General features: G+C 36.7%; 4 protein-coding genes across 7 annotated transcripts; 2 read left to right on the forward strand and 2 right to left on the reverse strand.

Moving 5' to 3' along the window:
* The first annotated feature begins 5,441 nt into the window (after window positions 1-5,441).
* On the forward strand, window positions 5,442-6,069 carry LOC108555145 (uncharacterized protein C20orf85 homolog). The gene is made up of 3 exons (XM_017910678.1): window positions 5,442-5,527; window positions 5,622-5,706; window positions 5,794-6,069. The coding sequence occupies exons 1-3, from the start codon at window positions 5,442-5,444 to the stop codon at window positions 6,067-6,069; spliced, it is 447 nt and encodes a 148-aa protein (XP_017766167.1).
* A 94-nt stretch (window positions 6,070-6,163) lies between these two features.
* l(3)72Dn (UTP4 small subunit processome component l(3)72Dn) lies at window positions 6,164-8,838 on the reverse strand. Its single transcript, XM_017910689.1, has 4 exons — window positions 8,696-8,838; window positions 7,081-8,620; window positions 6,506-6,805; window positions 6,164-6,438 (listed from the first exon to the last, which is right to left on the reverse strand). The coding sequence occupies exons 1-4, from the start codon at window positions 8,797-8,799 to the stop codon at window positions 6,322-6,324; spliced, it is 2,061 nt and encodes a 686-aa protein (XP_017766178.1). The 5' UTR covers window positions 8,800-8,838; the 3' UTR covers window positions 6,164-6,321.
* Window positions 8,839-8,939: 101 nt separating this feature from the next.
* Window positions 8,940-12,783, forward strand: Lfg (Glutamate NMDA receptor-associated protein 1 lifeguard). Of its 4 annotated transcripts, XM_017910682.1 has the most exons (7): window positions 9,495-9,685; window positions 10,081-10,168; window positions 10,949-11,019; window positions 11,440-11,520; window positions 11,603-11,783; window positions 11,848-12,118; window positions 12,212-12,783. In XM_017910682.1, the coding sequence occupies exons 3-7, from the start codon at window positions 10,968-10,970 to the stop codon at window positions 12,569-12,571; spliced, it is 945 nt and encodes a 314-aa protein (XP_017766171.1). In that variant the 5' UTR covers window positions 9,495-9,685; window positions 10,081-10,168; window positions 10,949-10,967; the 3' UTR covers window positions 12,572-12,783. The 4 variants fall into 4 exon arrangements, with proteins under 4 accessions (XP_017766170.1, XP_017766171.1, XP_017766169.1 ...); XM_017910681.1 differs by lacking the exons at window positions 9,495-9,685; window positions 10,081-10,168 and adding an exon at window positions 8,940-9,000; XM_017910680.1 differs by lacking the exon at window positions 10,081-10,168.
* A 1,357-nt stretch (window positions 12,784-14,140) lies between these two features.
* Rab10 (RAS oncogene family member Rab10) lies at window positions 14,141-16,076 on the reverse strand. The gene is made up of 6 exons (XM_017910679.1): window positions 16,055-16,076; window positions 15,274-15,815; window positions 14,889-14,949; window positions 14,695-14,833; window positions 14,526-14,615; window positions 14,141-14,452 (listed from the first exon to the last, which is right to left on the reverse strand). The coding sequence occupies exons 2-6, from the start codon at window positions 15,398-15,400 to the stop codon at window positions 14,267-14,269; spliced, it is 603 nt and encodes a 200-aa protein (XP_017766168.1). The 5' UTR covers window positions 15,401-15,815; window positions 16,055-16,076; the 3' UTR covers window positions 14,141-14,266.
* Between the last annotated feature and the right edge of the window lie 235 nt (window positions 16,077-16,311).

Below are 16,311 nucleotides of genomic sequence, written 5' to 3' on the forward strand. Positions count from 1 at the left end.
ACAATACTATATATAATATAGAATAATATATATAATCACGCAAAGTGTGTATATATTTTTTGGGACACCCTGTATATATATACAATACTATATATAATACTTCTATTTATATTTTTTCCAAAATCAAAATCAATCTTGTCTTCGAGAAGCTGCTCGCCACGTAAGAAATATATTAAAACGACTGCTCGAGCGAATCAAAAAATTCTCCAAATCTATTTCCTACCTATTTCTCTAAATATTCAACATTTATCCAAACACTATCCGAGCATATCCGAGCACATCTCCTCCGTTTACCCCTAAAGCGTTCCAATACTTCTCAGATGCAGTGCTAACCGAGCTGAATTCCCCCCTAGAAAGTTCCTTCCACCGCGCCATTCCCGTCAGAAAAAAAAAAAAGAAAGAAAAAGAAAAAATAAAGCAAAAACCGCGACCTCGCCATTCACCTTACCCATTCGTTAGAGTCGAAGGAAACCTCGGGTCCATTCGGAATCAGCGGATCGAGATCATTAAAACGGACCCTCCAAGTGTCAGCCGTCGTCGTTTTCCCGCTCGACGGCGTGACATTAAATAATCCCGATGAAATTTCATATTTATACGAAGCCGCTAATTACGATTCGCGCCGCGTAAAAACGATCCCGCTCATTACACCCGAAACAATTAATCACTCGCTCGCGAGGGGGGTGGGGGCGGGATGGAAATTCGTACGTTCGGCCCAATACGTTCGGTTTTTCTCTCATCCCTCTCTCTCTCTCTCTCTCTCCGATTTTTCATATTTTTTTTTCTCTCTTTTTCCCCCCATTCAACCCCCCACCACGGCGTATTTGTCGGGCACCGAGCGCGGGTGGAAACGAACGCGGAACAATATTTCTCGGTGGCGGCGCGTCGGCTGCCGATAAATACGGACTTCGCGCGTACAGCGAGGAGCACCCTACCGGTTTTGCGGTATCTCGAACGGCTTAATGGCACTGTTAACTACCGTATTATTTAACGGGGATTTATGCATCGCAGTCGGCCGATTAAAACGGGCGGCAGGGCCGGCAGCGAGGGGCGGCGTGGCCGCAGCGATATAGGAAGATCGCGAACGCCACGGGGGATGGAGGGTATCCTTAATTCCTCGTGAAAGCCAGCGTTCGTTCGCAGCGGCTGCGGTTGCTCGTGTGGCTGATGGTAAAAGGTACCTACGCGGAAGTGGACGGAAGGCTTCGCCTCGATCGTCGCTGATAAGAAGAATCGAGGAATGTTATCTGCTGAGCGATGATAGAGAGCCCGGGGGGTCAACTGAGCATTGAATTTTTCAGTTATTGCGCGATAGTCAAGCAACCATAAACGCTCGACGTGAATGAATTTTGAATTTTTACCATAACGAATCTGAACATTCAAAAGATGATTCTCTTCCTATCAAAAGGTTTGTTTAAAAATATTTCTTTAACAGGTTCTATCCTCTACGAGATATTTCACTGTTCCTATATTGTATTCGGAGAAACACTCTGTATAAGGAAAAATGCAACAGGAATATTTAATCCTTTGCACTCGAGAGGTGATCGTCAGTCACGATTAGATAAAATTTCGAAGATCGATATTAATTAATATGTCAAATTTAAGATAATGTAACGGTGTGCGAGCTATCGAAATCAAATAATTCTACGTGTTAATTATTATACGATTTCTTATTTATTACTGAAAGAAATATCGCTAGCTTTATAGCAGAAAATCTTTGAACTCCTACTCATCTTTAGCCCAAAGATCGTCGAGTGCAAAGGGTTAATTAATATATCAAATTTAAAATTTCCCAACGATGCGTGGGATACCGAAGTAAAATAATTCTACGTCTTAATTTGTATACGTTTTATTGTTTATCGTTTTAAAATTATCTTATGGCAGAAAGTCTTCGAATTACTATTTTCCTGTAACGAAAAAATCGTCGAGTGCAAAGGGTTAACAAGGAGAGTACAAGTCCTTCGTGTCATAGATTTAGTTGAAACTTTACAGGATTATAGATTCAGTCATCCAGTTCAAGAAAATATATCATTAGAAGGGCAACTAGTCTGAGAGTCTTACATTGCCATAATTACAGATCCCACGCTGATGGCAATTTTCGAATGTTGCCATTAACAATGCCACTTGACAACTATCGATAACTATTCGGAAGAATTCTCTACTTAACCCATTCGAGACGGTGATTTTTGCAAACACGATCCCCAGGAACGACTACTCAGAATAACTCATAAATGCTCATTATTATTATTGCACACACGGTGTGCAACCGGTCTTGTAGCCTCGGAAATCAATTGCACACACGGTGTGTAATCGGTCTCGAATGGGTTAAGAATAATAAAGCTTTAATCATAAATATCTCAAAAACTATTAAGTAATTCCTCAACTGAATGACTAAATCTACAAACCTGCAAAGTTCCAACTGAATCAATTACTCGAAGGACTTGCACCCTCTTTATAAGTACAATTTTGATAAATTCAAACCTTTAGGAGGTACGAAGAAAACAGGAAACGAGAATCATAAGATGAAAAAGGTTGAGAAACCCTGGTTTATACGAAATCGAGGTAGATTAGAATAATAGGAAACTTACTCAATAATGTCTAATCAGAAGTCAGATAACACGCTAGCCACCTTCATCTTCATCTCGTAGATCTTTGTCTTCGTGTTCCGCGAATTATCGATAACGAGGTCGAGTGTTGGAAATGTTGATCGAAATGTCGATAGTTCCACGGTCGATTGGAATTGTCGGGACACGTGTAGTGGCAGGAGGCTGTCACTGGAACGAAGGCAAAGGTAAATTTTCAGGTGGAGCGTATGCAGGATGGAAGATGGGACGAACGGGCGCTCCGCGAGCGGAAACAATTCTGGGGTCGCGAGCTAGCACCTTGTCGGCTGCTAGGAGAGAGAGGTGTCCTGAGCAGAAGGAAGAGAGGCGCGACTCGGTGCGTCATCCACGTCACGATCGCTGCCAATGGGATCCAGCAGCGATGCTATTGAGGATTTGCATCTCTTGCCTTGCTCTCGCGGCGAATGCGAGAGGAAGCTCGCGTTCGTGAGCCGGTGCGACGAGAACGATGGGAAATCCGGTTGAGGGCATATAGGTATGCTCGCGGATGGCCGGGTGCGACGAGGAGCGTGACAGTATAGGTGGAACGATAGCGGTGACTAGAAAGAGACGCGGGATGCACGGAGAAAGAGGAAGAGAGAGTAAGAGCAACGAGAGAAACGGAGCATGGTCGATGTGTCTAGCCTAGCCCGGTTGGCTGGCTGGCTGGCTGGTTGGCTGGCTGGCTGGTTCGGGTGGCTGGATGAACCAGGGACCGTCTAGGTTGCGTCTGCCCCGCACAAACTCGGTATTATCTATACGTCTAGACACCCCTGCGCCACCGAGAGAAGACCATAGCGGTTTGGCGCTCCGCTTGTAATTTACAGCGCGCCCCGCCGTGTCTCTACATCTACGATCCCGCAAATTTCTCTCCCAGTCCGTGTGTCTCTTTCTCTCCGTCTTCTCACCCTCTCTTCCTCTCGCGTTATTTCTCCCTCTCTCCTTCTGCCTTTCCCTCTTTACCCTCTTCGTTCACCTGCGCCTTGCCTCTTCCTCCAACGCGTCGTCCCGCTTGACCTCTGCTCCCGGTCTCCCGCTATGAACCCAGATACACGCTGATCCGTGGCGAACGTTGCCCCATTGGATCGCGCCGATAATCGTTCTCCGCTCACTGGAACACCGGATCACGGGTATCCGTGGACACGAGTGACAGTTGGCTGGCCCCGTAGCGCGTTGAACCTAGAAGAAACGAGCGTTAGAACAGATCGATGGAGAAACGGAATGGAAGAACGGTAGAAGAGGCACGTGGACGTGTGTTGTGGTCGGGCAGGCGAATCACCGCGAGGGAATTCCCCGATGGAGCTCGCGTGCCGCGGCGCGGCCACTTCAGATATCACCGGCGTACGAGCGATCGAGGGGATCACGGCCACGTGAAAAGGGAAGCAGCCGTCAATTGGTATACACGGTGTACACACGGGCGGCGCGTGAAGAGAGTGCGAATATTGGTATCGCGATAACGAACGGGGAGCCCTCGCGTGTCCGAAAGTACGATCCACCCCAAGCGTGCATGCACGTTATCCCCGGACACGCGTGGGTTATATCGGCGATCTCTCGGTGATTAATGCCAGCTGTTAGTACCAGGAGGCTCCAGTCAATTGAATCTCATCGTTCGGCCGCGTAAGCCTCGCTCCACTCCCTTTATCCTCGTCCTCTCTGTACGCGGATCGCGTTCCAACCGCGTCCCCTGAAAGGCAAAGGAGAAGCTGAAGAAGGAGAAGGAACTCGCGTTCCATCGTCCACGCGTAAATAATAAATCCCGTGGAATCGCCTTACCGTGTCGGGAAGAAAAGCGGTGGATGTCCATTTTCCAGGCCCCGGCTACGGAAAGAATAAAGTTTCCCTGCTGGACCCAGGCACGGTGAAGACCTGGCAGGTGCGTGGCACGTTAAACTTTCCAGTTTCGAGAACGCAATTTTCCCAAGGGAATCAGTCCTCGCTAATGCAAGAGTGGTTATAGAAGGTGAAAGAGGAAGGAGCAGAGGAACGAAGAGAGAGAGAGGATGAGGGAGACAGGTATAAAGGGGCGATATAAAGGGACGGAGAGGGACAGAAGGAACTGCGCGACGGAGTTTGAGGGTTGAACGAGCTGACGCTTTAAGCGATGTAAGTTACAGAAACTACGCTTCCGACCAGTCTCGGGCGCAGATTAGTCGTAATCTCGGCGCATTGCACTTTGCAGCCGTTTCCATCCTCCTTCCTGCCGCCCGAGACCTCACAACTACAAAGCTTTCCGAACCGTTACCTTCTCGCCGAACCAAGACGAACGTGTTAGACGCACCTAAATTCACCTACACCACAGGGACTGCATCGTCGTGACACAGACTGTGTGTATTTGCCGCTGTATCGCCGCTTTGATTATTTCCTGCAGGCTTAAGCCGCTACGTCTACGCCTTCCTTCGTGGCTGCGGGTTACAACTCGCGGCGAAGATTAAACGCTTCTTGGTTTATGGCCTCGTAGCCGGTCCTTAGACTCGGTTTACCTTGGCTCAACGAGATTTTCCGCGCTCGCTCGCTTCCTACCTTTTATATGGCTCTTACTGAAAATCGATAGTCCGGTGATCGTGGCTTAATACTCGGAAATACTGTCTCGGTCGCTTCACCGTGTAGCGTCGTGGTAAATCGCCGATTGTTCTCCTTCCGAGACCACAAGTTTCCCCGTGAAATATGTGTGCAGTGTACGATATCTTCTCGAAGATGGGGCGGGATCAGGGACTATGGCAACGGTCGTGATATTGAACAAACTGCAAAGAGATTTCGAAGATTATAGCTTCCAGTGCTTTCGCTCCCTCGTTGGTTCGCGTGATATTAATTAGACGTTAAAGGAGTCTTTGCCTGGGAAAAATGACGGACGAGTTGCAATGTAAGACAGAGGATAGGAAGACTGGAAAGATGAACGCGAAGAATCCGGTGACTTCTGACAGTATTTGGTATTGGCTCGCGCAGAGAGCAAGTTTGATCGCTTTGTTCCGTTCGACCTGACACGAGCCAGCGTTTTCATATTCGACGATACGTGAATTTTAGCAAGGAAGTTATACTACGGGACAAGTTATTTCGCCGCAACTGGTCCAGAAAGTACGCACACCTGACGGGTGAATTTTTTAAAAAGGTATCACGAACCAGCCGGAGGGAAAGGCACAGTATCGACGATGTGCACCACACGAATTTTAATGTTTCCCGGTGTCACTGACCGTAGGTGCTGACCGAAGAATGCAGAAAGGAGGGATTTCCGGCGGACACTTTCGAACACAAACCGCCGGAAGATGCGATTAAGCGTTCACCGATTCTTCTGAAACCATCGCCGTCCATTCCCAGAACGACATCCGGCATGGTGGGTTTCCGATCATCTCGTCCAGAATACGATCTCGAGTTTACAGGTCGCTGGTATGTTTCGCCGAAACTCACCACCGAACCTCCTATGGGACCCGGGAAATTTCGCGTCGCACAGCAGAGGTTCATCTTCCTCGGTTAAGTAACATGGGATTCGAATAATCGATAAAGTGTATATTTTGTACACAAAACATTGTACACTATATAAGAAATGTATTGAAAAATAAATTGTCGCAGTTTTGTATAAATAGCGGAATAGCAGTTGGTATAATGTAGAAATACGTCATTCTTAGCTTCCAGGACAGAGTGTTCTTCTAGAAACAAGCTAACAGTTTTGTACACGTTTCATCCCATTATGAAAATGAGATTTGATTTATTTCGTTCTGGAAATTATTTACATTCCGAACCACTTCTGTTTAAGAGTCGGCGGTAACTTCTCCGTTAATGATATGGGATTCACTTCGACTGCCACTAATTCTTCGTCGTTCAACCAATCCAAGTACACCAGGTGCTGAAAATATCATGGGTGATAATTTGATTTTCGTATTCGAATTATACAATGTCACGACCGAAATTACCTTGTATTTTTTAAGAACTTGAAAAATCGGTTGAGAGTGCGAACTTAAGGAGAAATTATCTTCCGTGATGTCACCGTTCTCGCGTTTCGAAATTTTCGCATCTTTTTCCAGAAATTCGTTCAATTTATCGATAACGTAAACGGTAGAATCATCGTGCATTATTATGATATTTTCATTGCGAGAATCAAAGATTATATTCGTTATGGGAAAAGGCCGGGCCAACCATTGTTTCGGAAGTCGACTTTGCAAATTATTCGAAAACTTGGTGTATTGCCTTTGTAAAATATTATACTCGACAATCTGCAATTAAACGACCAATAATTAAGCATGAAAAATAATCATCGATAAAGTACAGCAACTTTATAACTTTCAATTTTACGTAAGATATTAGAAAAAGTTATAAGAATAATTAATTACAGGATTTATAGAAGGCAGGTCATAAAGAGATTATACGTTTTCTTATAGCCGACGTAGTAACTATAAACTCATCGTTTCGTGATTTAGATAAACGAGAATTTAATATCTCGGGAGTAAAGGAAATTCATATTACAATTGTGCGTAAAACGAATTTTTACCTTGTGATCGGAATACACGATAACTAAATTTAAAGTACTTTTCTGGACAGCCATAGCTGTCGGTGGACAACTGTACTTTGGTAATAACCATGCTGCAGATGCGTCGTTACTTGCAGTATTACTAATATTATACACAGCGATTCTACCATAACGATCGGCACAAATAAAATATTTATCGTCAGGAGAAAAACACACGAGTCCAAGATTTACAATGGATTCCTTGTCCGTGTGAAAAGAATCGAGATGCCTTAGATGCTTCTTCTCCACTTTATACAATGTTACGATGTTTTTCTTTCCATCGTTATTTATCGTTACAAATAATCTTCCATTTGGGCTAAATAACATTTTCTGTATTTTGATTGCAAAAATGTCAGTATCGTTCCTTGATAATTGTGCATCCCCTTCGACCACGTCAAAATTGAAGACTCTAGCATGACTGTCGGTTGAATAAACAATTGTTTTAGAGTCCTTATTGATAGCATAAGAAATAATATTTTCGTCTCTTTTTGTTTTTAATTGTAACAATTTTATAGGCTCCTCTTCTAATTGATGAAACATACCGGGACGTATTGATTCTGGAGAAACTTTAGTAGATGATCCAAGCCTCCACAACTCGAGAAAGTTTGTATACCGTAACAAAATGCACCTAGATTTTCTACAAACAGTAGCACATGGAAGTTGAAGTAATGGTGGATATTTAACTAAAACTTTTGGTGGATAACTAGACTGTGCTAGATATCCATCTACACCAGCTGAATATAATTTTCCGTTTGCTTCTACTAAAGCTCTTACATCGTGAGCATGTAACCTTCTTTCGATACCTTTTACCCATTGTGGTCTACCACTGGATTTCATGGTTATTTTACAAAAGCTTCGTACTACGGGATCAACCCCAGCACAATATACAGTATTCATGTCATGAGATAAAGTGACAGCTAATATATCAGCTGTATGACTTTCGTGGGATTCGATTAAAGTACCCATATGAGGATCCCAGAATGATAGACAGCCCCGTGAATCTCCAGAAATTATAACATTGTCATCTGTAACTTCTAAACACCAGATAATAGTTTCTTTCTTTGCTTCTTTTCTAGAAGTTGTCATCTTGTGAATTGCATGACCAGATATGGCATTCCAAACTCTAATTGTGTCAGCCGATCCTGTATAAATCATTTCTCCAGTGTTGTCCCATTTAATACAAAGAATTCTTCCTTTCTGTTTATCAAATATCCTTTCATATATCAATGTATCGCTAGTAACAGTAAATGTATTGATGTATCCATCTTCTGTACCAACAGCTAAACATGTTTTCTTATGATTTACATCCATACACCAAGCTGCACCCCCAGTTACTGCAACTTCATTTTTAATAGATAATGTTGTTAAATCGTATTCTGCTATCATGCCATGAAGACCAGTCGAAAACAACCTTGATCCTATCCAGAGAATGCTTTCTATCGAGTTTTCTGCAAGTGCTGGTATTGTACATTCTACAAAAGGTGCATTCCCAATATTCCAAACTTCAATGGAATTGTCATTTCTGTAAAAATGTTACTATAAAGATTTTTACAATCAACGTCTTTATAGTAAGTAAAAATGTACTGAAAAAACTAACCTTGCAAGTGTTAACTTTTTTGTCTTAGATTCATAAGATAAACAAGTAACAGATCGAGGTTCAAGATTATAAAACCTAATATTGTGTATTTTACAAGTTGACATGATTTATTTGATTTTCTAGAATCATTTATAATAATGTTATTAATCTAATTATATAAACTATACTACACACTAAGGAACGTAACCACAACTGTCATACACGTGGATACTGGAGGCAACTTTTTCCATATTTTTATGTTGGTACGACTTGCAAATAGTTTGTCTTAATTCGCTTTGAGAATCGAAGCAATTTTCAATAAAAAGGTAAATACTTATATATAATATGATGAAAACAAGTTTATTTCTTGAGTATGAAAAAACTAATTATAAAAATTATTTAGAATTTTGCTTTCCTTATTCACTATAAAAATTACTTTACACTTAACATAGCATGACGTATCACATTCTATGTAACAGTTAATATCAAAATTGTATTTCGCCTTTTATATAGAAAATAATATTGTTATGTAGATTCACAATGAACAATTAAATGATTTTAAAACGCGAGAATTATGTATATATATATTGTTTATTTAACACATTGTGAGAATCATGTTACGAAAAATTATGTTACATCCGTAACAATTAAGAAAAACGTTTACATAATATTTTTCTAGGAAATTCGACATATGCCTACGCAAAAAATATATATACATATATATCTAGTTCGATGGTAAACAGCATTCTGAACAACGTGTACGCAGGCGCAAAATGTGTTAAGCCGTCGCTTTCTAATATTCAACCTACTTCATATCAGTTACTCGTTACTCGTATGCGATTCAGTCAAAGATTAAGTGGGGCGTGTGTCATCTTTGTGATATATATACAACGTGCATATGAAATACACTGCATAAGTGAATTCCATTAATGACTCCATCTTGTCAATTTAATTTGCATTCTAAAGAGTTTTAATCGTTCCACTAAGGGTCTTAAACGTTTTCTAAAAGAGGTAAATAAATTCAACTCATATTCGGCGCACGAATGTGATTATCGATTGTTGCCATTTCCAGAAAATGCGCATGACGCATCAAATTGACGTATATAACTAGTTCTACGATTCTCAGATTAATATTGCATATAATTGTAGAAAGTTTTCGTAATATTATTGTTAAAGTATTTTCTGAAATGAACAGATTGTGATCGAGTTCAACATTTTGTTGCGCTAGCTATTGATACGGAAGAACGTTGAAGTATCGTTTCATTGCTCCAATATTTCATAATGTTACGATTTAAATTCACATGTAAAAACAATAATTATTAAGCAGGATATTTAAACAGGATGTGTAAAATTGCTTAATATGTTAATGTAGTGTTGTTAACAATTGCTTTTTTTTTTATTCATAGCGTTTGCTGTAAAGCATGACGTACGTGTATTTTTAATAAAACATCTTTTTCCGACAGCAGTATTGGATTATAACATCAATATAAAATTGTACGTAGATATAAATATAATGATAATTATTAACTGGTGTTTCTAATATTATTTTCAGCTAACCTTATAGCCTTGAAAAAATTAATCAAAATTAACTGTGCTCATATTTATTGCATTTAAATGTATGATATAAATCTGATTTTCTACATGTTAAAATGATTTTCATAGAATTGTTTTGTTAATAAAAATTAATAAAACCAAGCGGTATATTATTTAAATAATATTTATAAATATGAGCAATTATATTTCATAATGCTTGTATCTATTTCAGGTATATCCTGCATTGCTTTTTTATCTGTGGTGAATCAGTCTAAAAAATATCTTTACATTTGAAATCTAAAAATATTGATATTGTACAACTATTTTTATAAACTTTATCATTGATACTACTATGTTATATTATAATACATTAAATGTATAACTATATTATATCTAAATTATTTTTATTATTTACAAATATAAAAAAATTTTTTTTTTTATTAACATTTGTAATAATTTATAAGGTTTTTAAGAATGAGTACACTTATTTGAATATGCATTTTTATAATACATTGTAATTAATGTTTTATGTTTAGCAAAATAAATGATTTGTTCATTAATTTTGAATAGTAAACAATTTGACATTAATAAAATAACTTGAAATATGTTGAAAAATACATTTTTTTTAGTAATTTTATATGTCATTTCATTTTAAGGTTGTTGGTACATTTGTGCGCTGGTGTTCCATTGATGTTTTGATAATGCAACAGTATCTCGTTATAATAATAGATTCTTTTTCAGCTAAAAGAAAAACCAAAAGATGGCAACTTGGCAGAGTACACCTGGTGCTGGATTTTATCCAGGACAACAAGGTTCTGATCTTTTTCCTAAGTTATACATATTTCTCATTATGTTGAATATACGAACAGTATATTTAACAGACTGTTAACACCATGTTGCTTGTTTCAAGTGGCAATCATCATTTAAAGTTTTTTATAACAATCATTAATTATTATCTATGTTCGTTATCTATTATTGATAAAATAATAACACTTGCACATATATGAAAACATGTTCATTCAGTGTTAACATGATTTAAATATGTTATATGGTTTATTTAAAAGAAAAATCAGAAACTAAAGGGAAAATATTCCATTGAAAAGAAAAAATCATGCACTAACATTTAGTGGCTGTTTAATAGAGCACAAAATTTGATGAAGAGTAATGCTTAATTTAGAATACAAATTCCACTACATTATAATATTTTATTTGTTTAAAATTTGATTGTGCAGGTTATCCTCAACAAAATCCTGCATATCCAAGCCAAGGATATCCTGGATACCCACCTCCTTATGGAATGAATCCACCACCTGGTTCGTTTCATATTGTTTTGTTTTTTTTTTTCATTTCAATATTTTAATTTGTATATAATGCTTATATTTTCTTTATTTTTAGGCCCAGGCTTTATTCCTCCAGGTGTGCCTCCTGACGGTCAAGTTCCACATAGTGATCCAATATTTGGTGCAGGACCACAACCAGCCATGTATGGGTCAAATTATGCAGATGATCCTATGCAATCCAATGACATTAAGGCATTTGAATTCAATGAAAAATCTATTCGAAATGGCTTCATCAGGTATATATCATAATTAATAAAATTTTGTTACATTTGTTTAATTTTAACTTTTACCTATTTGCAGGAAAGTGTACAGTATATTGATGTGTCAGCTTCTGATCACACTCTCAATGATTGTATTATTTCTTTACCACCGTCCTACACATAATTTTGTGATGGCACATCCTGAGTTGTTTTGGATTTGTTTTGCAGCAACTATTGTTCTGATTATATGTATGGCTTGTTGTACCAGTGTAAGACGAAAAGCCCCTATGAATTTTATATTTTTGTTCATATTCACAATAGCAGAAGGTTTTCTATTGGCTACTGTTGCTTCTACATACAGTTCTGAAGAGGTAAGATTCTAGAAGTCAAATAATGATTTTTTAATTTATAATGCATTAATTATTAAGTAAGAAATAAAACACTTTTCTATTGAACACTTTTAGGTGTTATTGGCCGTTGGAATTACTGCAGTTATTTGTCTTGCGTTAACATTATTTGCATTCCAGACGAAATTCGATTTTACTGGTCTTAACAGCATTCTATTTGTTGCACTGATTGTTCTTGTACTTTTTGGAATAATTGCAGCATTATGGCCGGGGAAAATAATAACTGTAGTATATGCATCACTTGGAGCCTTGCTCTTCTCTATCTACTTGATCTATGATACACAAATGATGATGGGTGGTAGTCACAAATATGCCATTTCCCCGGAAGAATATATTTTTGCAGCACTGAACCTTTATATAGATATTGTCAATATTTTCCTTTACATTTTAACTATTCTCAACAACACAAAAAATTAAATATTGTAAAACACATTTTTATCGCTGGATTAATCTTCAATGCAAAATGCTTTTACTTATGATTCTGTTTTGACTCTTTTACTTTATATGTAGAGAGTACATTACAGAACAGCAATGAAAGGCATAAAACAAAAGCTATTGTCAAAGAAGCTTTAATTTCTATGAAATAATAGCTTTTACACAATTTTCAAAGCATAGCTAACACAGAGAGTACAGAGAAAGTATATTATTTTGATCTTTAATATTGTAAGTCAAATAATTCCTATACTTACGAAAAAAAGTAAGTTAATCATTACATAGTTAAAAGTATACAATAAGTAGAATTATAACAGATTCAAATGCATAACTTATATATGTATTTATAACTTTTATTTAATTTTTCCTATTAAAAAAAGGTATTCCTGTTTTAGATTGAATTCATATAATAAAACAGTTTATTTTGTAAGGTATCATTTTTCTATGTTCAAATATATATCACTACTAAGCAAATAATTGATTTAAGTGTTGTAACAAGTAAAATAAATACATTTTAAAAATATTAAAATCTGCGTGTTAGATGTAGTGTTATGACACTTATATATTATTGTAACATCATATTATTCCAATGATGTATATGTATATTTATTATATGTTAGAAAACAATTATTGAACACTGCGTGTTAGAATACTTACATATTATTATAATTCCATATTATCCTAACACTGTACAATGTATAATGTTCATTATCTGTTAAAAAACAAATGTTATATTATTTAAACAGATTTGCATAATAAAATAAAAATTCCAAAGTATTAAATAGTATTTTTATTTTTCGTCCATAGTTATGTATGTTATTTTTTACAATAATCATAGGATGTGAACCATTATGCAAATACATTGTTAAACCAAAGGTATATATATTATGATAATTAGTTTTGACATTATCATTGATTTATGTATTATATAGTGTTATTTTTAACAAATATCTAGTATATATTTATTGCAAAGGGGAATAAAAACAGTTATTTCGAAATCGTGAATATTTATATTTATAGTAAATTAGTCTTACACAAGTAGGATAAAAGCTCTTGGTCTTAAGCTTTCAGATTTGAACTTAAGATGTAAATAAGCATATGTAGTGCAATGTCCGTATGAAAAAGCATTCAATGTTCACATAGATTTTTTTTCAAGATCAAAAGCCCACATTCATTCTCACTCTTCTCATCATGGTAACAAATTGCAGCCTCATAACAAACAAATTGTTCCTAGTTGACTTTGTTCGTGCAACAATGCATAAAGTTTCACATGGAAAACAAAGCTCCATCAACAGTGTATTTCATTGATTTCTTTTGTTCATTATAAAAGCTGTGATGGAGCTTTAATGCTTGTATACATATAATAGACACATTTATAAGTACAGTCATATAAGTGACAAACAGCATTTATAACCCACCCTCTGAAATCCAGGTATAATTAAAAAACTTCACTTTCAAATTGGAGTTATTACTTTTACACTTCTAATTAAATTTAGATATCGTTTTTTAATCAGAAATTTTATCAAATAAGTTTAATCGAATTTGTTTAGGCAGTGTTGTGAAGAGTTTAATTATACTATTATGCTTTAAATTATGCTCTAAATCTATCCACAAATCTATTTCGAGTGGCACGAGCTGATATATAATATATTATGCGCCATTAAAATAAATAATGTAAGATTAGCAGCACCGATTAGAATTTCTTTCCACTTTTCGATCAACTGTTACTCTATCAGGAGCATCTTGTGGTTCTTTTCCATGAGTTTTTTCCAATATTGCTTCAGCTAATTCACTAAATGCACGATCAATATTAATGTTTGCTTTTGCAGATGTTTCCATAAATCTGATTCCATGCTCTCTTGCTATCTAAAGGAGCATATGAATTTATTAGTTTATGGTATTCTTAACTTACATACAAATTTTGTTATAATTATTTTACCGCTTCCCCTCTTTCTGTGCTAACAACACGTTTATCTTCCATATCACTTTTATTTCCTAATATCATCTTCTCCACATCCTCATTTGCATGCTAAAATTCATTAAAAGAAAAGTAAAATTATAAATTAAATGTATTGATATATGATACTAAGATTCATCATCTTACTTACTTCATCAATATTTCTCAACCATTTGACAATGTTTTCAAATGTCTTTTCATTAGTAATATCATAAACAAGCATAATACCCATTGCACCTCTATAGTAAGATGTGGTAATGGTATGAAATCTTTCTTGACCAGCTGTATCCCTATGAATATATAAATTAAAAGCTATTTAGAAACATTTATAGCTTCATAACTTACCATATCTGTAACTTGATTTTTTTTCCTCTTAATTCCACTGTCTTGATTTTAAAATCGATACCTAAGTGATAAAAACCATATTGTTTATTTACGTGACATACTTCTCAGTACATTAACATTTATTTACATAAAACATTCAATTTTAATAACAATGTCAAAATGTTGTTCATGAACACAATTTATCTATGTAATTAACATAACAAACGCAGCAATGATGCTTCAATAATCAACTGTCTATTGTTCATCAACCTGAAATTTGCATATTTCCAATTTACAATATTATAATTTTCCTAGTAGCATAACCTACTATACCAAAAAAGAATTTCAACAACGCACAATCTGATTTAACAAATATACGAATGATTATTTGTAATATTTTTCTTACCTATGGTAGAAATAAACGTCGTTGAGAAAGCATCGTCTGAAAATCTAAACAGTATACAAGTTTTACCAACTCCGGAATCACCGATTAACAGTAACTTGAACAACAGATCGTATGTCTTTTTCGCCATTTCACTGTTGTTCTGCGTTAACGAGGCGCCGAAGAAAACAAAAAGGATTCGAACCTGTAGAGCACAATTAATAGTTTTCCAGACGATGTTTGGAACATCGAACGCTATGAACGATTATAGGTTTCAAGGTCGGACGAGGGCGCGTCTCGACGTACAACGGTGCCTTGTTAACGACGGAAAAACCGGTCACAGGGGCTGACTATTAAAAGACAATGCGACGTCACACAACAGAGTAGCACGCAGAAGCATCGGGGTAACTTTGTACTTTAAGTTCGACCATAAGACTGAACGAGTCCTAACATCAACCAAGCAACAAATACTATTACAACCGTTTCTTCATTGTAATTAGTGGTAATAGCAAAACTCTGCCGGGTTCAATTGCGAATATTGCATCTACCACGGGAGGTCACCACCACTGCAAGAATAATTTTAAATTACTCGGATACTAACGGGACATGCATAAAGTTATTGCTTATTTTATCGATTTTTTTCTAATGATTTTTCTATACAATTGTATTCCAATGATTCTATTTTGATGCTTGTTAAAATATACAAGTGATACTTTGCCACGTAATATGTATTTTTCCAGTTAAATTAATTATTACGTCAATAATAAAACGAGTTATTCACTAAAGAAATGTGTTTTATAATTACTTTTATATCGTTAAACATTGCAAATTTATGAGCAATGATCATGAACATTAATCACTAAAATGTTTTATATAGTTTTAGTTGTTGGCAATATTTAGATATGGCGCTAACCAAGATACGTTGATAATACTAAGTGGCATGGTGTGTATTCGATGCATCTGTGAGTGCAATTATGAAGGGTAGTAATGGGTTCAACACGCTACAAGAGTCTCGGATTGTTTTGAACGTTGTTTAAAATTTACCTAAAATTTCAGAGATCT

This window comes from Eufriesea mexicana, unplaced genomic scaffold, assembly GCF_001483705.2.
Source record: "Eufriesea mexicana isolate 0111107269 unplaced genomic scaffold, ASM148370v2 scaffold139, whole genome shotgun sequence".
NCBI lineage: Eukaryota > Metazoa > Arthropoda > Insecta > Hymenoptera > Apidae > Eufriesea > Eufriesea mexicana.